Below are 22,895 nucleotides of genomic sequence, written 5' to 3' on the forward strand. Positions count from 1 at the left end.
TACCGCTTCACCAGCTTTTAATGAGCACGTCATACGTATTGTTCGCTGCGAACTCGAGGCTACAAGTCTTGTGCCGCTCCATTCATGCCCTCTTGAACCCACCATTGACCAACCAGCCCCAGCGATCTCCCTCATTCAGGCAGTTGTACAGCAAGAATTTGCGAACCTAGGTTTTCCTGCTGCCTGCTCCATCTCCTGACCTGATGCCCGACCGGTGCCAACTGCTCCTCCTCATGGCGATCTGTATTCTCCTCCCAGATACCGCAACCCTGCCAAGTAGAGAACTCCGGACGACAAGCCAATTTGCTTCCGTTGCCTCCGCATTGGCCACGTCGCTCGCCACTGCCGCACCTCCTGGACGTCGCCGTATTCAAGCTCCTTTTCCCCATCCTCCCACCCATATGCCGACCCGCGCCGTTACTCGCTTCGCTGTAGGCCTCCTACCTCTGACGTATCCGTCGATGACAGTCGTGCTGCTCGCTTGCCGTCACCTCAGCGCCGCCAGTCCCCGTCACCCCAGCCGCACCACTATTCGTTGCCGACCAATTATGGACCATCCCGGATGTAAAACTAGGCTATGCAGCTCTTGGAGGCAGTGCTGCCTCACGTTTGTCCTGTCCAAATCCTCTATTGACGCTCCTCACCAACACGAACCTAATTGAAGTAGACGTAGATGGTGTTCTGTTGACGGCATTAATTGATACTGGAGCCCAAGCGTCCATAATGAGCGCTAACCTACGTCATCGCCTCAAAAAAGTTCTTACACCTGCCATCACTCGAGCCGTACGCGTCGCCAATGGCACAACTGTTGCCGTGAGAGGTATGTGCACTGCTCACATAGGAATTGCTGGCCGCCAAGTTCCAGTCCTGTTCACCATGCTGACCAGTTGCCGTCATGACCTAATATTCGGGCCCAACTTTCTGACGATGTATTCTGCCCTCATCGACTGTTCCACCAGTACGCTGTGCCTCGAGCTTCCTCTTCTTTCAGACGTTTGCCCCGAACAACAGAACACCCTCTGCACTACAGAATTTCCTCGCCTACCTCCAAAAGCCCTAACCTTCTTCGAATTGGCCTCAACGGCAACCATGCCTGATGGCGACTACGTCCTTGCACCCATTCATGATGTCCTCCTGGCGCGCGACATCTCTATGCCACACTCCATCGTAACCATTGCCACTAATCGCATGTGTCTCCCCATTATCAATTTTCGCTTGACGAAGCAAGTGTTACCTGAAGGCATAGCGGTGGCCACGCTCCGGTCAGTGACAGACGGCCACATCCCTGCTTTCGCAGTCGACGCGTCTCCAGATCCTCCTGATTACCCGCAGGATGCCTTGAACTTTGATGGCCCATTACATCCCATGGTGGCTCCTGACCTCGCACCTGACCAAGCAGCCAACCTATATCGCCTTTTGCTTTCCTACCTCGACATATTTGACACTGACGATCGACCACTTGGTCAGACGTCCCTTGTGAAGCATCGAATAAGCACTGGTAATGCAGTTCCCATTCACCGCCGACCATATCGCATGTCCACAGCAGAGCGGCAAGGTATTCAGCAAGAAGTAAACAAGATGCTCGCCAGAGGCATTGTTGAGCCCTCGTCAAGTCCTTGGGCATCGCCGGTTGTGCTCATCAAAAAGAAAGATGGCTCGTGGCGTTTCTGCGTTGCTTACCGCCACCTCAACCGGATCAGTGAAAAGGAAGTTTACCCTTTACCCCGAATCGACGACGCTCTTGATTGTCTTCACGGTGCCAAATACTTTTCGTCCATCAACCTTCGATCTAGTTATTGGCAGATTTCGGTCGATGAGCAACACCAAGAAAAGACCACTTTCGTCACTCCAGATGGCCTCTACCAATTCAAGGTTATGCCGTTCGGTTTATGCAATGCCCCCGCCATGTTCGAACAGATGATCGACTCTCTGCTTCAAGGTTTCAAAAAGTCAACTTGGCTTTGTTACCTCGACGATGTCCTTGTGTTTTCTCCTACATTTGAGACGCCCTTGAATGCGTCGCAGCTATCCTTGACGTCTTCCGCAAGGCTGGGCTCCAATAAAACTTATCAAATGCCACTTCGGACGCTGACAGATTACAGTGCTAGGCCATCTCATCAATGCTTCCGGAGTACAACCCGACCCGAAGAAGGTTCGAGCAGGAACTGCTTTTCCTGTACCTCAGTGTTTCCAAAACGTCCAGAGGTTTGTGGGGCTCTGTTCTTATTTCTGACAGTACGTGAAAGACTTTGCAACAATCTCTCGACCCCTCACTGAACTTCTGAAGAAAGACGTGCCTTTGACATGGGGTTCCCTTCAGGCTGGCACATTTTCATGCCTTATCACAATTCTCACCAATCTACTGGTCTTGGCCCACTCTGACCCGTCCGCACCTACAGACGTCCGAACCAATGTCAGTGGTTATGGGATCGGCGCTGTCTTATCGCAACGCCAACATGGACACAACCGCGTTATAGCCGACGTTAGCCGGCTCCTGACAACTGCAGAGCGCAACTATTCGATTACCGGGCGCGAATGTCTTGCTCTCGTCTGCGCTGTTTCAAAGTTCCGCCCATGCTTATACGGCAAGCCCTTCTCAGTAATCACAGACCATCATGTGCTCTGTTGGCTTTCGTCGCTGAAGGATCCCACTGGCCGGCTCGGTCGTTGAGCCCTCCGACTTCAAGGATATCCCTACACAGTGACTTACAAGTCGGGATGCCAACACCAGGACGCAGATTGCCTCTCTCGCTACCCACTCGAAGACGCGACCTCTAAGTCTGATACTGACACCGACGCCTGTGTTCTCTCTGTTTTTCCACTGCTCCATGTCGCTGACGAGCTGCGCCATGACCCGTCCTTGCGTATCATCATTGGCCGCCTAGAAGCGTTACTTGCCAACAGTTCCCTTCGCTTATTCACACTTCAAGATGGCATACTCTACCGCCACAACGTTCACCCCGACGGCCCTGTATTACTCCTTGTGGTCCCTTAACACCTTCACTCGGCTGTTCTCCATGAACTTCACGACCTCCCCACTGCCGGTCACCTGGATGTGTCACGTACCTACGACCGGATCCGCCGATGCTTATTTTGGCCAGGGCTTGCTCGCTTCGTTCGAAGATACGCAGCTGCGTGTGAGAAATGCCAGCGACGCAAGACACCATCGACATTCCCTGCGGGGTACCTTCAACCACTCGACATTCCCCCGGAACCATTCTTTCGGGTTGGTTTGGACTTACTTGGCCCTTTTCCTCTTTCTACCTCTGGGATCAGGTGGACCACTGTGGCCACGGATTATGCCACGCGCTTTGCCATCAAACAAGCACTTTCAACAAGCTACGCCACAGATGTTGTCGATTTTCTTCTACGCAACGTGATTTTATTACATGGAGCTTCTCATAGACCGTGGTCAGACATTCCTATCAAAAGTTATCGCGGACATCCTGCAGTCCTGTGCCACGAGGCACAAGCTATTCACGTCATACAATCCGCAAACAAATGGCCTCACGGAGCGTCTCAATCGCACTCTCACAGACATGCTCGCGAAATATGTCTCTTCACACCACACTGACTGGGACCTCACTCTACCCTTTGTCACATTTCCTTATAATTCCTCGTGCCACCACACAGCCAGTTATTCCCCATTCTTCCTTCTGTTTGACCGAGAACCAGCACTGCCCCTCGACACAACCCTCCCTGTTCACGCAGCACCATCCAGTGAATATGCACTTGACGCCATCGCCTCCTGTGCCCACGCAAGGGAAATTGCCCGTGACCGCCTTCTGAAATCCTAAGAGAGTCAAAGGCCTTTGTACGACCGGCGACACCGAGACGTGCACTTCTCGCCTGGTTCTCTGGTGCTTCTATAATCTCCGTCGCATCAGGTCGGCATGTCAGAAAAACTGCTGTCTCGTTACACAGGCCCATACCAAGGCTTCGTGACCTACAAGATCGCCCCTGACACCCTACCTGCTTCCCAGTCCAGTGATATTGTGCACGTTATATGACTGAAGCAGTATCACCCTCCCAGTGAGGACATTTAGATGCTCCGGGATGTCGCTTCTGCTGCCGGGGCATCATGCTACACACGTGTGATATTTGATTGTTTGAATGAGGCACGTGGGTGCCATCACTCGACAAAAGAGGAAAAAGAACGAACTGGACTCGTGCAGTGAATCTAACCGGTCAGCGCTGCAACTGCTGTTGTAAATATAACCTGTAAATAGTTGCTCGTCTTACTGACTCGTTCTTCGCATAACAATATTATTATGCTTTTTTGGCAGTGACTGTTCTACACCCGTTTACCACCGTTATCAAGTTTCCACACAGCTCAGCACACCTACTGTATCAAAAATTTTTAAAGGTTGTTGCAGATTCTATAGTGAAAAAGCCTCATTTACTAATCCCGTAAACATAAATTCTGTTGCACACACTCAAATGTAAGTGAGCAAGACCAATTATATTCTGGAATGTCATACAACCCAAATATATATACAAGAGAACTTTGTTGATACAGTCTTGCTTTCTATGATTTGCCGGCAACAACGCTCACAATCAAGAACACAAAAAACAACCAACACAGTCAAGCTTCTTTTTTGCCGGTTATTATGTCCCTGAAAAATAGAATTTTCCAGCACCAATGTTCAGCACATCACCAAAGTGCAATTGTATCATGTTTTCTGGCCGCTAGATCCCATGTACACCAGAAAAAAATTCAGTGGAGACCCCTGAAGTCTCAGATTCATTAATTATCGCATTTACTTGCATAATGATCGCACTCGCGTAATGACGCTCCTGAATTCTGTCGCCAAAATTCATTTTTTTTCCTTTCCCGTGTAATGATCACAGCCCAAACTTGCAGCAGCGATATGTTGTGTGCCTAGTCTAGCTAATGATGATTGCACTTACAATCGCACTTATCTGTCGAATGCTGTGAAATGCTAGGTGAACAACTCTTCAAGACATACCAAGCAGTCTGCACACACCAAACATTCTTAAGCAGATGCCTCATTTCATTCCTTTCATCACTTTCTGCACTTCCATGAAAAAAAGCTACAATCAAACTTGCCTTGGCTTTATTATTTGTAGGCCTTATAATGGTTGTGGTCAACAAGAACAAAAAAGGCGCCTTTCCATTCCTCTCGTGTGCACTCGTGAGCACGCAACAAATTGCGAGCGGCAACGAGAGCAGCCACATTTACACTGATACGTTAAGACGTGTACCCTATTCATGCACCGACACTTATAGCCCACCTTAGCAGAAACATGCCGTATTAAAAAAGTAGTGAAGACAACTGCCGCAGTTTTCGCAGCATGCCCGTTTTGTGTTTCTATGTCACTGGCAGCTAAGCGCGCCCATCTCTGTTTCTCTCCTTTCAAAGTGGGAATGGCTACGTTATTGCCACAAACTTGCCAATATTAAGGATATTATTATTTACGGAAAAAACTGTTTCGATGCATGTAATGTACTCATGAGAAGAACAAAAAAATCACGTTCGGCGCATTCAGCCTGGTCTGCCAGCCGCCATTTTTGTTTTGGTGTCCCGCACTGTTACAGTGGCAGCCGCCCGTTTGTTGACCTGTTGTCATCCTGCAGCAAATGCGGGATGAAAACAAAAAACTATTCTCGCGGAAAATTTCACTGCGTCATGATTGCACCCCTAAATTTGCGTCCATACTTTTTTAACGAAGAAAGTGCGATCATTATGTGCTTAAATACGGTATACTGCATTCACCACATTGCAAAGTTTTGTTCAGGAGCTCCCTCGACAAATGTCTTGCCCCTTCAATGAGCGCATTGTAACTGACAGTGGCACGGAGCAGACAACCGCCATATATACAGTCAAACCTCGATATATCGAACACGGATATATTGAATTACCTATTGTGTATATCGAAAATTTTTATATCACCTGGAAAATCGCATGCATTCTTTTATTTTTTATTTTGAACAGGGTCGTTTGTAAAATGGATATATCGAACACCGCCAAACCAGACCATGTGCACTTTGTTAAAGGCACTGAACTTTCCCGCATCACTCCCGCAGATGGCAGTGGTGCGATGGGCGTTCCCGACTGCTGCGCAGTATAGCTGCACACATCGATCACGTCGAGGGTGCTATTTGAACGCAGCGTTGTATACACGTGGCAGCTTGGATAGTTCGACGTCAATGACACATTGCATTTGCTGCACTGACTCCTCGGTGCCGCACTCTGCGCCTGCCGTGCCTCACGAGAACTGGCACTTTGCATCCGCAAAAGCACATGACAGTGGGTGCTCACTGGGCTCACTGAGAGACACCTTGGCAGGCGGCAGTTAATACTCTGTTAGTGACAGTGTCTCAAAACACTTTGATTGACGGACGCAGAGATCGCAGCAGAAGTAGCGGCCAAACGAAGACGCTGCCGAGGTTGATACTGTGAGTGGTGATGTTGCCTTGCTCGCAAATTCAACTGAGGCTGTAGCTGCTTTGGCCCTTCTTTCTATGCCACTACTGTGGTGTAATAGAGGGCATCAGCCTATTTATTGCTTGTGGATCGTTTAGACTATGTTGAGGACTCCTAGTTTAAGCACATGGCTTCCTATAAGAAACAGGCTACACTGCTGCAGTACTTTCAACTAAACAAATAAATACTTTGTGTGAAGCTTCTAATGAGTATTTACTACGCCACAATTGGGGCACGATTGGGGATCGTTGTTGGTAGTGCGCGTTCCGTTCCGCTGCGCGGAATTGGCCAAGTCCACGCCGATTTCGTGCGGCTTGCAAAGTCAACACGGCCTACGCTAAGTGCGTGCGGTACAATCGACCGCACACTCCCAGCAAGGCCTAAGCCAGCTGCACGCGGCACAACCTAACGCACACTTTGGTTCATTGATTAATTTGCAGAAGTTTTTGACGTGTTTCTTCATTTTATGTATCGAATTATGGCTACATCAAACTATCTCGCGATCACCGCAGTGTTCGATATACCAAGGTTCGACTGTACATACATACCGTTATTTACTCGAATCTAACGAGTACATTTTTTCTGATTAAAGGGGTCCAAAAATTGCACGTGCGTTACGATTGAGTGCGACCCTAAATCTGCTTTAACATGTTGCCATCGGCATTTAAAAATGGCTGCCTCGTACAAAATTCGAGCCTAGCAGCCATGGTTTCGTCCACATGTTATAGTATGTGTGCTCAGGTTAGTCAACCGTCTGTCTTCCAGTTTTCTGCGTTTGCTCTATCAGCATGCACATGTCAACTGCAAAAACACAACAAGTTGATCACAATGCCTCATTTAATAAGAAAGTGATCATATGTGTGGAGACAGATGGACATCAAGCTACATCACGAGTGTTCAAAGTTCCCAAAACTTTCGTGCGGGACTGGCGCAAACAGAAACACGTTCTGCTCTGGTAGCTGCTGTGTATGGCGTGGCCACACAGGCCTCATCTTTAAATTGATCTGCAATGAGTACAGAGTCTAGGTTCACCGGGGGGGGGAGGGGGCTTCATGCGTGCTGTGTTCTCACCCCTCAGTTTGCACTGAAAGAGAGAAGCAAGCACGAAGGTCAGTCTGCTCAGTGCTGCTGCCGCTCCTCCTTGCTCCAGCATCTTGATGGCGAGTTTGTGCATTCGTCGGGTGAGATGTGTTCATTTGTGCACGTGTGACACCATGTTTGTTAATTTAGCTAGTAAGCAAATGTTTACAAGTTTATATGGCCAATAAAGCTACTATCCTTACTTTCTATAGCTGTCTACTAATTTGCTAGCACAATTAATGCTTCGTCTTTTGGGCAAAAGTGCGTCATTTTTATCCATCACAACTTTAGTGCATTGGGAGTAAAACTTTGCTTTTGCAAATGAGAGAAAGTTGTATTTCTGTATGAAAGCATGAGGTGCCCAATACGATAAGAGACCTTTTATTTATTTATATTTTTTTGGTCCCAGACAACAGGTACGTGTTACAATTGAAACCTATTTTTGTTGTTTTTTTTTATTTTTGTCACGGAAAGCATGTGCATGTTACAATTGAGGCCAAATTGGACTTGAGTAAATAGACAGTAAATAGAGTACAGTGGAATCTCGATGATACAAATCTCACGGGGTCATGAAAAATATTCGTATTAGCCTAAATTCATATCATCCAAACAATTAAAACTAGCTAAATTAAAGAAGCAAGGTTTGGGTACGAGCTAGTTGGCACTCCATGATATCAATCATCACTTACAGCGCATACATAGACAAGGGACAAAAAAGGACGACGAAGACAAGCGCTGACTTCCAACTGATTTTTATTTTGAGAAACAAACATATATGTACTGATACACCAAGACAAAAGCGCCCCCTACAAAGCATCAACCCGACATGAGTGTGCATTCAAAATTCATGGCCTAAGATGAGCGAGAGCGCATGTGCGACCTCAGAAAAACCAGTTCTTTGTCTGCTAATGCAATTGATGGCTTGCTAACTGAGTCACCATCGGCAATCACTGCTGCTTCAATGATAAGTCTGCTGCATTCATTAGAATGTCTAGCTAAGATAGTTGTTTCTTCAAAAAGCGGGATACAGCCGCATTAAGCGCAATGAAAACCTAGAAACCAGCGCACAAGTGGAGCTACTGTAATTTGGTCGCATACTTTAATTTGTATATTTTCTGCTAGGGGCGCTCAACGCAGCTAAATATAAACAAAAGGGTCCCAATGGCTGTCAGAAATAAGCAATAAAAAAGATAATCAGGCAGCTAGAAAATTCTGACAACATCTGAACTCCTTGGGTAATAGGACAAGCCAAGAGCAGAGGTATATAGTAACAGCTCAAGGTACTCGGTTAGAAGGAGAGGAGGCAATGGAGCATATAGGAACCATGATGAGGGAAAAATTTACAGAACAGAGAAATGGTACGTGCAGTATGTCGGAGAGGGATAGCCCGGTCAATCCACTGCTTCCACTTGAACAAAGAGAGTGGGAAAGGGCCGAGAAGATGGTACCAAGTAGCATATCGGCAGGCCCGGATGGTATTCCAATTATGTTAATAAAGAAATTGGGCCTGAAATCTAAGAAAGCATTAAGGGAGGTGGTGAGCAAAATGCTAATGGATGGTAAAGTACCTAACGAATGGAGGCTAAGTAGGATGAGAATGATATACAAGGGAAAGGGGGACAAAGCTGACATAAATAACTACCGGCCTATAACAGTGACGTCAATGGTTTACAGGGTGGTTGTGCAGATTATAAAGGACAGACTGCAGGCATGGGTAGGGAACACGGGGGTGCTTGGAGAGCTACAAAATGCGTTCCGGAAGCATAGGAGGCTAGAAGACAATCTGTTCTCGCTAACACAGTGCATTGAAATAGCTGAAAAGGAACACAGACCGCCATGGCTGGCTTTTTTGGATATCAAGGGAGCCAATGAGAGTGTACTTCAAGAGGGCTTGTGGGGCATTCTGGAAACTTAAGGAGTGCAAGATGGAGTAACCAATTTCTTAAACGACATATATAAATGCAACCGGGTGATTATACAATGGGAAATGCAGGTTTTGGAGCCTGCAATGATTCGGCGAGGGGGGCTTAAGCAGGGGTGTCTATTGTCACCTCTGTCGTTTACGCTGTACCTACAAGGATTAGAAGCCAAAATACAGCAAAGCGGACTCGGTTTCAATTCCCACCAGTTTTCAAACAAGGAAAATTTATTGAACAGTCATTACCAGGACTGATGTAAACGAATGATATTGTACTAATGGCTGACAACACAGAAGATCTGCAGGGATTGATGGACATATGTGGTACAGACGGAGACAGATTAGGGTTGAAGTTTAGCAAAGAAAAATTAGCAGTCACACTTTTTAACGATAACATTTGCGGCGAGCATAAGATACAGGAGGCCATGCTGGAGATAGTCGATAAATACAAGTACCTTGGGGTGTGGATAAATAATGGCATTGAGTATCTGACAGAGTGCGAAAAATATGTAACGACTAAAGGTAACAGAAGTGCAGCGATTATGAAGAGTAGGGTATTGTGGAACTACAATAGGTACGAGGTAGTACGAGGGATACGGAAGGGTGTAATGGTTCCAGGCCTGACTTTTGCCAATGCACTTATATGTATGATAGCAGAAACTCGGCAACAGTTGGAAACTAGGCAACATGGTGAGGGTAGGCTCGCTCAGGGAGCACATAGCAAGACACAAAATCTTGGGGTGCAGGGGGATCTGGGATGGTCTTGTTTCGAGGGTAGAGAGGCTAGTATCAAGATAGCAGTTGAGGAGTGATTGAGAAAAATGGGGGGAATGCGGTGGGCTGGGAAGGTTTTCAGTTACTTATAGACGAGGAATGTTGACACAAGGTGGAGGAAGCCAACTAGAAAATTGTCAAGCAAATACTTGAGCAGCAGTGGGGGGACAGGTAAGGAATCATCCGTCAAGAAAAAGGTTAAGGAGACAGAGATGAGTATGTGAAAAACAGAGATGCAAACAAAACAGCATTAGAGACATACAGGACGTTTAAGCAAGAAATAGCAAAAGAAAATATTTACGATAACTCTAAGGGAAGCTCATTGTTGTTTGAGGCCAAGACAGGTGTACTGCGAACTAAAACCTACCAAGCCAGATACCAGGAGATAGATATGTTGTGCGGGGCGTGTGGCGAGGAGGAGGAAACGGCTGAACACCTGATACTTGCTTGTAAACAACTTCACCCTGCAGTTGAATGTAACAGGGAACTATACAAAGCTTTGGATTTTAAAGACAGTGAAAGTAAAATAGACTTTGAACAGGTAGAAATAACTAAACGGAGGCTATGTGATTCATGGATAATATCAACGCAAAAGTAAAGGAGTAAATACATAGGTATGCATGCATATAGTACCACTCAAGGCTAGGTGGCACGCACCACCGCCGCCCGATTCAAAGAGTTGAGCCTCAATCATCCGTCCGTCCGTCCGTCCGTCCGTCCGTCCGTCCGTCCGTCCGTCCGTCCGTCCGTCCGTCCGTCCGTCCGTCCGTCCGTCCGTCCGTCCGTCCGTCCGTCCGTCCGTCCGTCCGTCCGTCCGTCCGTCCGTCCGTCCGTCCGTCCGTCCGTCCGTCCGTCCGTCCGTCCGTCCGTCCGTCCGTCCGTCCGTCCGTCCGTCCGTCCGTCCGTCCGTCCGTCCGTCCGTCCGTCCGTCCGTCCGTCCGTCCGTCCGTCCGTCCGTCCGTCCGTCCGTCCGTCCGTCCGTCCGTCCGTCCGTCCGTCCGTCCGTCCGTCCGTCCGTCCGTCCGTCCGTCCGTCCGTCCGTCCGTCCGTCCGTCCGTCCGTCCGTCCGTCCGTCCGTCCGTCCGTCCGTCCGTCCGTCCGTCCGTCCGTCCGTCCGTCCGTCCGTCCGTCCGTCCGTCCGTCCGTCCGTCCGTCCGTCCGTCCGTCCGTCCGTCCGTCCGTCCGTCCGTCCGTCCGTCCGTCCGTCCGTCCGTCCGTCCGTCCGTCCTATTCGATCTATAAATGTACATATCATAACCGTCAAACATAGTGGACACGAAATTCTTTGCAAAATAAACAGACAATTGTTTTCATTAAGCCTATGTTATTAAAACCTGTGCTTTATTGAATAAAGGTTTTAAGACCTCACTGATGTGTGATAAGCAGCAGCCTGAGCAGCCCACCGGTATCGATTGCAGTCCGTGCCGTTTGTCGATTCAAATTGTACGGCAGCTATATTTGCAAACGGGGTGGCCATTTCCTTTGTGCAGCATCACGCAGGTTCGCTTTAATTAGACAACAATAATATCTCAGCCAGTTTGTGCATCCGACATTATATAGCCGCTACCAGGTGCATGTGTTTAAAGTCGGTGAATTTTATCAGCTGCGGCGTTTAACTGGCGTAATGGCCACATACACGGCTTCCATTGTAAGTGATCTGCCTCCTCTTGCCGCGTAATGACGGGTTGCTTGAAAAAACTGTACTAGCTAGTGTGAAAACTTGTCGCTGGAACCGAGCACAGTCTGTCTGGAAACTACCCAAGAAAGCGGATTAGCCTTGCAGCCTCTGGGTGTGTGCAGCAGTGAGTCAAAAGACACTGATACGCATTTTCAACTTTCAATTTCTTCGGGTGCAAGGAGTGTAAAACAGATTGCGGTAGTCAATTTTCTTTTTTTTCAAAGTGGAAAATCATAATTAAGTTACTGCTCTTCAAAGGCAATTCAAACAAAGCCCTTGTTATTTTTGAAACATTGCTAAAATTCCTAACACAGAGTACAGTATAAAACAAATAGCTTTGGTTGTGTCTGCATGAATGATACACTGCGATAAATTCGCAGTACATCAGTGCAAGTGTGCTTCCAGTGATACAGTTGGATTAATATCATTTGATACATAATAAAATTACTGTGTTTATTACCTAGTAGCTGGCAAAAAATTTAATTGAGGCTTCACTAAGCACATCACGCACAAGGACACCAGTGAAAGAAATGCACACTCAAAACAGTGTTGTGTGTGTGTGTGTGTGTATGTGCTTTTCTGTCATGGAGCGTTTTGTGCACCGTTACATGAATCACAAACTCACCCACACTTCCACCATAGTAATTGAGGCTTTTTTCTTTTGCCTCCAGCCTCCAAGATGCTGCTCATATTTGATCACCACTTCAGCCTCTATTGTCTTGGGACATACAAGTCAACAGTGGATGTGTCGCCACAGAGCCAGAATCCTTGCAAGGTAGGTATGTTTCTGAACACTTCAACTAGAACTGTGATTTGTTCGTTTATTGAACAAATTTTTGTTTCGCCTATCTTTGCTTGCATGTCTGTCATGGCTTCATGATTTCTCTTTTCAGGAATAAGGACAAAAGAGAGAATATTGGTTTGCAAGCTGCCCATGCCAAGCCATAAGAAGTTCAATGGACACTATAATGACAACAGGTCCTCTTGAACTACGTGACTTACCATGAAATGTTTCCAAGTTTGCCAGATAGAGGGCTGTAAGTCCTATCAGGAAAGCAGCAGTCTACAGTTTTGTATCGTACGGAGCGGGAATGCTAAAATTTGATATACAAGCTTGCTTGATATTAAGGGCATTTTATGACAATCAGAGAAGTAACAAGTTGAGTCCCAACTTGTTTCTTTTCTCATCATGTAGAAAGCTCCCACTTGGTAATGCACAAACTCTGTCATCTCCTATTTGCAAATCATATTGACGGGCACTACCACCAAGTATCACATGCTCCCTCATAGAATTAATTTGTTACACGCAAAGAATTTGAAAGCCTTCAAAACCGCTCAATGCAACATTGAGAAAATGATGCTTCATGTTCACTGAAATTCTGGCAGTCACTCCTCACGTTATTATATTTTTTTTATTTAAAGTATGCTCAGGGCCATATGCCATTAAAGAGGGGAGTTGGTACAAAGCACTAGAGTAAAACAAACGAACAAGAGCAGCAAGTTCTGGTAATACAATGATTCTGCTGATTATACAATGTTGGCTAATGTTTTGCAAAAAAAGTTTGTTATCGGTGATGGCTACAATATTTGAGGAAAGGTGGTTCCATTCCTGAGATGTGCGGGGGATGAAGGATTGAAAGAAAGACTTTGTGTAGCAAGAATCAATCCCTGCATTACTGAGATGATCGATGCAGTTTGAAATATACTTGAAGCCGCGGTATGAAGTCGTCATGAAGTGTGGTATCACAGAAAATTTTATGAAATAGCAAAACATGGCGACTGCAGCGATTAGCTAGGGGAATAAGTGCTGGTTAGTTTCATTAAGGTTATACTCACTGTACAGTTATAATTAGAATGAAACGAGCAGTTATTTTGTACTAGTTCAAGTCAAGTAAGACGAGTAACGCGACTGGGATACCATATTGCAGATGCATATTAATGTTTTGAACCTTTTACCGTATTGTAAAGGTGTAGTTTTAACATAGACAGTGCTTTGGAAAAGTTGCACTGTAGGTACCCGAGCAGGTGAATAGCATTGCTAATGACATATTGGTCCAATTTAAATTATTCGTAATGTGTACACCAATACATTACTAGGACAGGATGAAATCTAAAGGAACATTGTTAAGATGATAAGTGATAGGGTTAGAATTAGATCTGGATATTGCATTTTTCATTTGCATAAGATCAGTAACTAGGCTAGCCCTGCACCGTAAGAGATGGCTAGAACAGGCAACTTCACACAACTGGCCTACTCCTCACTTCTCAAACATGACAAACCAATAAAATAAATTTTTCTAGGATAGTGTGTTCACAAAAAGTTTTTGAAATATACTCGAAGTTTGGCTTAACATTCAGCCAAACAACAGTGGACGAGCAAGGGAAGCCTCAGCGTGGGAACTTATCTTCGTCACCGCCCTTACAAATATGTTTGATTGTTGAAACATTGGCTACAACAGGCTGAGGCTTCCCTTGCTCACCTCTGTTACTCAACTGACATGTTCATCTCCTTGTAACCATTTTGTATTGTTTGAACACGCAAACCGAGACGTTTTTTCAACGTGAAACTGTAAATTGCATTTTACAAGGATTTGTGAGCATTAGTTGGGCATACGTATATGCTTATTTAGTGTCCTTGTTTATACACAATATTTGCAGAGGTCCTTGTAAGCACTGTCTCCATAACGTTCCTCGACCTCCTTCGAGTACTCCACTTGTGTCAAAGCCTTTACTGCTGCACCTGAACACTAAATGTGCAGCAGAAATATCAAGAACACACAATATGTGATCTTAAATTCAGCGTAACGTCTTTTTTTTTCCCTCTACACTTCGTGCCTATCGCCAATGTGTTATGAAAACAATGCGACATTGCAGCTCGAGCTTACCTTACTGGCAGTAGATGTTTGCCGAGTACTTCTTATGTTTCTTTTTTTAATCTAGCTGAAATCGTCAAAGGCAGACAACATACATGGAACATGTCAAACAGTCAAACAGCACTGTATGCAACACAAGTACGAGTGCAGGCGAGCACAATATCGTTGTCCTTGCCTAAGTGGAATGCCAAACATGATGAGAAAACTACGCTCGATATCAGCTTTCAATTCCGTTAAACAGATTACTATCTGTGTTTCTGTATGTTGTAAACTCAGTAACTGAAAGCATTAGCTCCACTTGACCTGTACGAAAATTGTGGTCATGTACTGCTTCATTCACGATTGACAATAAACAATGCAAGCTTACTTGTCTGATGTGTGTTTTTTTTGCCAGTTGAGGCTTCTCAGTCACCTGGCGATATAATAAAGGTATTGATAGTCATTTTAGAGTATTTTACACACGAACACCGCTCCAAAAGCGGTAGCAAAACACCCAAAACCAGCGAGCGAGCAGCACTACGAACCCCACCAGCCACTACCATAGCGGCTCACTGCATAATGATGATGATATTAGTGCCAGCGCCAACTCTCAGTCGCATACTTTAGTTCACAATGCCACCTCTTATTTTCTTTGCACTGCGGAAGGTACAGTTTTCCTTCTCTAATTTGTATAGGTGTTCTGTGACTGCACCGCTGCTCCTTCGCCAGACATCTCGTTGCAGTCGAGTGAGTGAGACGCATGGCTCCGAAGCGGCCCAGTGATTCCGCACCAAGCAGTTCGGGGAAGCGGCAGCGGACGCCGGATTCCCCCAGCACCGATCGCCAGAAGAACAAGGAGCGAATGCGCATGCGGCGACTGAACATGTCACCAGATGCGAAAGCAAGGGAGGCAGAACGGAAACGCCAACAGCGACTGATTAGATCGCCGGGTACCAATGGCAGGGAAGCAGAGCGAAAGTGGCAGCAGCGACAGGCGATATCGCTGAACACCAAAGCGAATGAATTGGAGCACAGACGGCAGCAGCAACTGGCTATGTCACCGAACAGCAAAGCCAGGGAAGTGGAGCACAGACGGCAGCTGCGTCTGGCTTTCGCCAAGCTCAGATTAGAATTTCCAGTGTCTTCGGTAATTTTCTTATCAACCGTCGCGGGTCCAAAATTGATTTGTAACAACCGTTCTCTAGCACATTGCAAAGTAATGGGGCTCGGCCACAGAAATATTCGTATCATCCGGAAATTTGTATTAGCCGTGATCGTATCGTCGAGATTCCACTGTATATGCAGTTAAGCCTCAATACAACAAACCATGATTTAAAGAAATTCGCAATGTAATTAATTATTTTCAATACCCAATCTTAGTTGCAAAGAAAAACCTGTCTTGTTTATTCGTGATTTAACGAAGCACTTTCATGAAACGGTTTCGATTTAAGAAAATTTTTCGGCAATTTCAAGCACGTAATTGGAGCCTGTATGGTTAGTAGTAAATCCAGCAAAAGACTACAAAAAGGTCGGCCGAAGCAAAAGTTACTTCAAGTGTCCTTCCGCACGAAGAGTTTGATCGGCAAAAATGACATCAAAGCGCCCACGGAGGAACGCAGTAGGCAGGAAACACTGCAGCGCCAGTTGTCACATTGGTAAACAAATTGCGGAGGCTGTGGGGCACACGGCAGCTCGTAGCGCTCATAGAAACACGAGAACTGACGTTTCCTTCTGTGGAAAGAAGATGGCGAGGGAGTGAAAGCATGGTAATGTGATCAAGCACGCGCTAGGGTGGGGGAGTAGATTGGGGATGAATGCACATCTATAAAACCCTCTACCCCCTCACGCATGCATCTCCTCCTCCCACGTGGGCCACACATTGTATCTTGGGAGTAATCTCTCTGCGGCAAGTCCAAACACCTCGCCAAGACGGCTGGTGCCTTGGTGTGCATTAGTTTTGGCGGTCACGTAATTTCAAGTTTATACGACACAGTGCAAAGGGTTCGCTCATGTTGTGCCAGCGAGTTCGTGGTCATCAAGTGAGACCTCTTAATCCTTAAGCCTCTTAAGCCTAAGCATGCATGACACCGACAAAACTACAACCCTTACTTCGCGTAGTTGTCTCTCTGCTATTTCCATCAATGCTTCGCTTTTCTGAAGAAACTGTCTTCTGCTTTTTGGGAATCACAACCCAGACTCCCACATGACAGGCGGGGATACTCATCACAATCCTAACGAGGAGAATTGAGAAGTCATGGAAAGTATGCACCATGAAGTACAGAGTGCAGCACCATGTGTTGAGGACAAATATCTGTATCTTTTCACACTTTTCTTTTAAATTTGTGTGCCCCAAGCGTGGTCAGCCATGGTGTCCAAGTTATTTGGCACTGCTCGATGCAACGCATGCAAATCTCAGGTGCTGTAAGCCATATCGATGCATTGCTCTCAGCGCTATCTGCACCGCACGCGCTATCACTCATAACTGTGCTATTAGGAATTGACCTCTTTTCTTGCAATTTGCTTATAAGTGCTTACTAACAAGATACTATCTACCATGAATGTCCTGAGAATTTGTGAAATTATTTTTAGTGCTGAAACCCTAAAACCTCAAATTTAAAAAATTCACAATTCAATGAAGCTTTTCGCTATAAGTACACCTTCATTACATTACGGTTTAACTATGTCTTCACTCAAGGCAGTACACAAACATTTTGTCTCCGAAAAGATAATGCATTCTGCTGTATAGTTATGCTTTCTGGATACGTACTCTTTGCTAACTGACACTTACCAATATATTATGTTCCATTTTGTGGGTTCATTTGTTTAACTTGTACTTTTTTTTAAGTTTGCTGCATTCACCCACGTTTTGTACACAAATTCTTGTTGACCGAGAGTCCCATGCAGTAGTTGACTTTGGGACCCTCGCCTGCACACTATTTGTACCTAATCATTGTTTGTTGAACTGATAATACTAAACTGATGCTGAAATAGTCACCAGACTCTGTCACGATGCTGAGATGCTGGCTTTGAGCGACCACAACTGAGACGTCTCCAGAGTCGGTCGTCACCGTGCACCGCTCCCCGTCGAGGCCCCCTAGAGAAAAGAAGAAACACAAAGCTTAGCACCACCAAAAGAAAACCCTCTGCAGGTCTCCAAGTGGAATCAGAATCATTTGTTGTATAAAGCTACACCAAAGATAAACGGCTTACTGCTTCGATCCACAGTTGCCAATCTAGCAAATAGAAATGACACCAAAAGCATAGGGATCGTCACCGCCACTTTCATCAGTGGATGAATCCTCTACTTTCGCTACCTCACTGACGTCACAACAGAGCGCGGGCAAAAGTTCACTCTGTCTGTTGCCCGTGTGACTGCCCTCAGCATGCCACACATTCACACGACCAGCCACTATCCTTGTGCCAATAGCACCATCAAGGACCTACACTGACAGCTGCAGGCAGCTTTTCTCATTTGTGAGCTCAGGTGAACACTCGACTGACTACCTTCCCTTTGTTCTGTTTGACATCTGTTCAGCACTCACGATGACATCGGATGTTCGGCTGCCAGACCGGACTGCACCATTGCTCTCTACCTGCCAGGAGAGTTCACTGCTCCGTCACCGGTGTGGAGATGAGGCTGACAAAATATGTACAAATGCTTGTTAACCACTTGAGTGCTTTAGACTAGCTCCTCTTGTTGCACGATCGCGATTAATCTTGTCCACTTAGTTTTTCTTCTAATGCATAGATGGCTGCAGTGACAGCAATTAAAATACACAGTTATTTCACTCTTCTTTGTTTTATTGCATAGATGTCAGCACTTTTGCAGCGTAAAAAATGGTAAGCCAGCGGCGTAGTGGCAAAGTCAAAGAAAAATTAATGAAGTGAAGCATCAGCCTAAGATACCTAGGTAGCTTACAGAATCTCGTAAGACCACTCCAGGCCTATTGTCAGGCCAGAACGTTTCGACGTCCATTTAGTTATGCACATGAGATCACTGCAGCCTGCTGCATAACATTTGGCTATGTCTGTAAAGCTCAGCTTAGAAATATTGCCCAAATTTCCCCAAATTCTTTTTTTCTTCTAGACGACTGCACTTTTCGGAACACTTCGAAGCTGCATTTGTCCCCCAAGGGAATGTCTTGGACAACAGAAATAAGAAGGCAGCGCATCAAGACTACCTGCACCTCGAATGCTTTGCTGTGCTCAAATGTGCGGACATGTCCAACTGGTGCGAAAGTTTGGAAGGCAGAGAGGATGCATGCAGAGCTTTCTTGTTTCCTTTTGCCATTGGGATGCCTTGTGAAGTCCAGTGACGAAAACCACATCACTGTCTGCTTCATTGGACGCAATGAATAAATGTGAGCACGTGGCAGCACAGTTGAAGCTGTGGCTCGGGAGGCCTTTCTTTTGAGACAACAGACCATTTAGACAGTTCAGCTTTCCTCGCTTAAAATTGTTATCACTTGTTTCCCCTGCATATTAATTCTCTCTCAATTAAATCACTAAGTATTAGCCTTTATTTAACTATTGCCACCACAAATTTAGTTCCTGAACCTGAGAATGAGACACAAAAAAAGTCAAAGCCAGTGCAGGACCATGCCGTCCAAAAATAAAAGCTAAAAAAGAAAGAGTTACTGCCCTTTCATATTATACTCATGTAATGTCTTCACCGTCCTTAAATACGAATGCCACTAAATGTCCCCCTCTGACAAGGCTACAAAGTCCTGGCCTCTAGTGAAGCTTTGTGTCACTGTAAACACTGAGAAACAGGAGGAGTGGTGGGCTCACCCAATGTGATGGCACCCGACTGCGACGCAAGTACAGCATCTTGGCTGTGTAGGGTGCCTATGTCTATAGCACCCTCTGTGGAGTCCAGGCATGCCTTGTCAGCATAGACCGCAGAGATGCGCTGCTGCCCCACCAGAGTCTTCACCTGCACTAGACAGCGTGGTGGTAGGGAAAGTTGAAGGTGTAGCAGCTTGGAACACACAGGCTGCTGCTAATTTATCTGTTTGCTGCATAAACTCTCGCTACATATTGCTGCATAAACTATCCCTACATACGAGTGAAAAGGATCAAAGGAAATCGGGGCCTTGATTTTTTTTTTCATTAGAACAATTATGTATCGAGCCAAAAAGGTGCAGAGAAAGTTGACAGTTTACTTACTTTAAATGTACAGTTATCCCGCAAAAGGTAAAAAAGTGGAAAAAAAAGGAAACATACCAAGAATGGGAGCTGAACCTAAAATCTCGACATGATGCGCATCATGCTGCTACGCAAGACTCACTCCCTGTACACTTCCTTGGGTATCTGTGCCTACATATTAGTGCTGGCACTGTTAGCTGGTAGCACACATGGCTGTGTGGTGGCAGATGAACATCCTTTCAACTGCAAGGTGTCACATGCTATGAGAGATTGGGGAAACTGGCCAGTAAAGTGCAACTGTTTATTTAATTATTTATTTACAATACCTCAAAGACCCCAGTGAAGAGGTTTTATGTGAAGGGTGAGCTACTACAGTAATACTGAAAATTCTACAGTTGTGTGCAAAAGATACAGTACCTGCATTTTTATTCTAACAAGCTTGGCGGGACTGGAAACCAATTTTCATGGTACCCATTTTTTTTTTTTGCAACGTAAAGCTGATTGGTCAGGGTGCCTAACCATGAAGTGGTAATGCGGAAAACACTGTGTAAAATTTTTTATCGGGATTTTTCTATCTGCAGTGAGGATGTAGTCATTTCCGGGAAGCATGTGGTAGGTGAGCGTGATTGATAGCAATTACATGCCAGCGTTAGCGGGAGGCACACAACAAGTACAGCCGTAACCGTGAGAAAGTATTATTTTAATAAAGGGAAAATCAGACATCCACCCATTAGTAGCGATTGCTACAAAGGAAACCCATACGGGTTCCTCGAAAGAAAAGCCTCAGAGTTGAAGAAAAATTTGTCCTGGTCCCTCTGACTTCGTGCACACGAGATGATTTTCTGGTTCACTGACGGCTGTCACTCAATGTGCTTAGTCACGCAGTTCAAGGTGCTGATGCGCGAAGTACCTAGTTGCGCAGTCCGAGGTGCCGATGCACGAAACACCTAGTCGCAGGCTCAAGGAGTCGACACTTGATGTGCTTAGTCACACAGTCGGAGGTGCTGAAGCGTGAAGTACCTAGCGACGCAGTCCGAGGTGCCGATGCGCGAAACGCCTAGTCGCAGGCTCGAGGAGTCGACACTTGATGTGCCTAGTTGCACAGTCCAAGGTGCCGATGCACGAAATGACTAGCCGCGGGCTCGAGGAGTCGACACTCGATGTGCTTAGTCGCGTAGTCCGGGGTGATGACGCGCAAAATTCCTAGATGCGGGCTCGAGGAGTCGATGCTCGATGTACTTAGTCGCGCAGTCGGAGGTGCCGATGCTCAAAATGCTTAGGTGAGGGTCCGAGATGTCCGCGCTCAATGTGCTTGATCGCAGAGTCGGAGATGCCTATGCACGAAATGCTTCGCCGCGGGTTTAACGATTGCGTGTGATGTGCTTAGTCACGGATTCCAAAACAGCAAATGCTGAAAGGCTTAGCCACATGTCCAAGGATTCTGCGCGCGAATCTTGATCACGATGTCCACATCGCCGATGCTCGGTATGCTAAGCCACAGGTCTGAGATGTCCACAAATGTAGGGATTGGCCACGCTACTGCAATGGCCGCGTAGCGCCCGTTTTGGCACGTCGAGATTACGGCAAGTGCAGACTTCCAGAACATATCCAGACTCGCGAGGTGCAAAGAGCCGAGCAGATGACACGAGTGCCGGACCAATGGCGAACAGCGTTGGAATCCCGTGGCAGGCGCGGCCAATCGCAGACTCCGGCACGAGCTTCAATCATTTGCTTTTTGTGTGCTTGTTTCTGTATGGAGGAGGTAACTGAAGCGGCAAATTTGAAGACTGAGAAATGCGCTTTCCAACGAGACCAAGATGGCGGCGCTCGATTGGGCCATTTCGGAGATATCTTGGCTTGAAAAATACTGTTCTTTCTTGATTTACGTGAAATTTTTCACCACCTTGGCTGATAAAACAAATTTTTTAGAGCACTCCTACTTGGTTTACAGGGATGATATTTCGGAACCAGATAGAAAAGGAGTTATAGAAACTGAAAATGTGATTTTCAAAACATCGATTTTTCGGCCATATTTCGCAGTGCGAAAGCCGCGTCCCCCTTTATACTCTATCAACATCTCACAACAGATTCTGGCCGGTTGTCAGTCCATTCAATGAACACTAGTGCTGCCTCTTTTGCTACCTCTAGTCATCACATAAACAATTAAAGCTAATTAGAAAATCATATTTTTAATTAAATGACTAGAGACAAGATGTGTTTAGGCACTAAAGCTGTCACTCAAGGCCATACACAGGTGCAAAATACTGTCCTTTAGGTCATGTAGGGGCTTAAATAATAAGAACTAATCACTATAAATTATGATTTTTCAAGGAACACAGCACACTAAACCCGTTTTGTGAAATTCATTTTCTCAATAAAACAGAGCAAGGCAAGCTGCGTAGGTTACAAGATTTATATATCTGGTATGACAGACATCCTGAGAAAAGTGAATGAAAGCAGTGACAAAGAAGCACCATCTCAAGATTTTCGAGCTTCATGTTGCAACTGAGTATTAGTTTGTGCACAGAAAAAGGAACATTCAACATCCCCCAACGTTAGCAGCGCATACTTGTACTTTGGAACATTTGATGGTCCAATGCCTCCTGGAATTGTAGAAGGTTTGCCACTGAGAACCTTCAGCAGTTCTTTCAGTACAAAAACCTGGGATCGATATCCGAGACAGATGGGAAGTTTCGAACCAACTCTGTCAGCAACAGGTCCATTGGGGATGGTGGAGAACCTTTCCCGAACATCCTAATTGAGCTCAACATTCAGGGTAAAAGCCGCACCTGAGAATTCAGGTTTCTTGATGAAGTTGGTTAAAAATGTGAAGTGAGCACACAAGTATGCTAAGTCACCTCTGAGTGTGTCATCGTATTGAGCGGCTTGGGCGCTTCCCATGGCGATGTTCTAGTCTTCTGCAAAGCTGTTAATTACAGCCTTTGCGTCGGTAAAGTGTGTGTTGATAATCCGCTGCCTTCAGCTAAGTTCCCCAG

At 45.9% G+C, this 22,895-nt stretch overlaps 1 protein-coding gene across 3 annotated transcripts in view; it reads right to left on the reverse strand.

The window, feature by feature from the left end:
- Window positions 1–22,895, reverse strand: part of LOC135902248 (protein FAM185A) — a 117,356-nt gene that overhangs the window by 8,648 nt on the left and 85,813 nt on the right. For 2 of the 3 annotated variants that reach the window (XM_065432234.2, XM_065432233.2), the window contains exons 5-6: window positions 19,543–19,687; window positions 17,747–17,845 (exon numbers count right to left, since the gene is read on the reverse strand). In XM_065432234.2, the coding sequence (XP_065288306.1) occupies window positions 17,747–17,845; window positions 19,543–19,687 (244 nt within the window). Of the gene's footprint in view, window positions 1–14,784; window positions 14,840–17,746; window positions 17,846–19,542; window positions 19,688–22,895 lie in introns of all 3 variants that reach the window. The other variant, XR_010564462.2, reaches the window with a different exon arrangement.

This window comes from Dermacentor albipictus, chromosome 6 (genome assembly GCF_038994185.2).
Source record: "Dermacentor albipictus isolate Rhodes 1998 colony chromosome 6, USDA_Dalb.pri_finalv2, whole genome shotgun sequence".
Lineage (NCBI taxonomy): Eukaryota > Metazoa > Arthropoda > Arachnida > Ixodida > Ixodidae > Dermacentor > Dermacentor albipictus.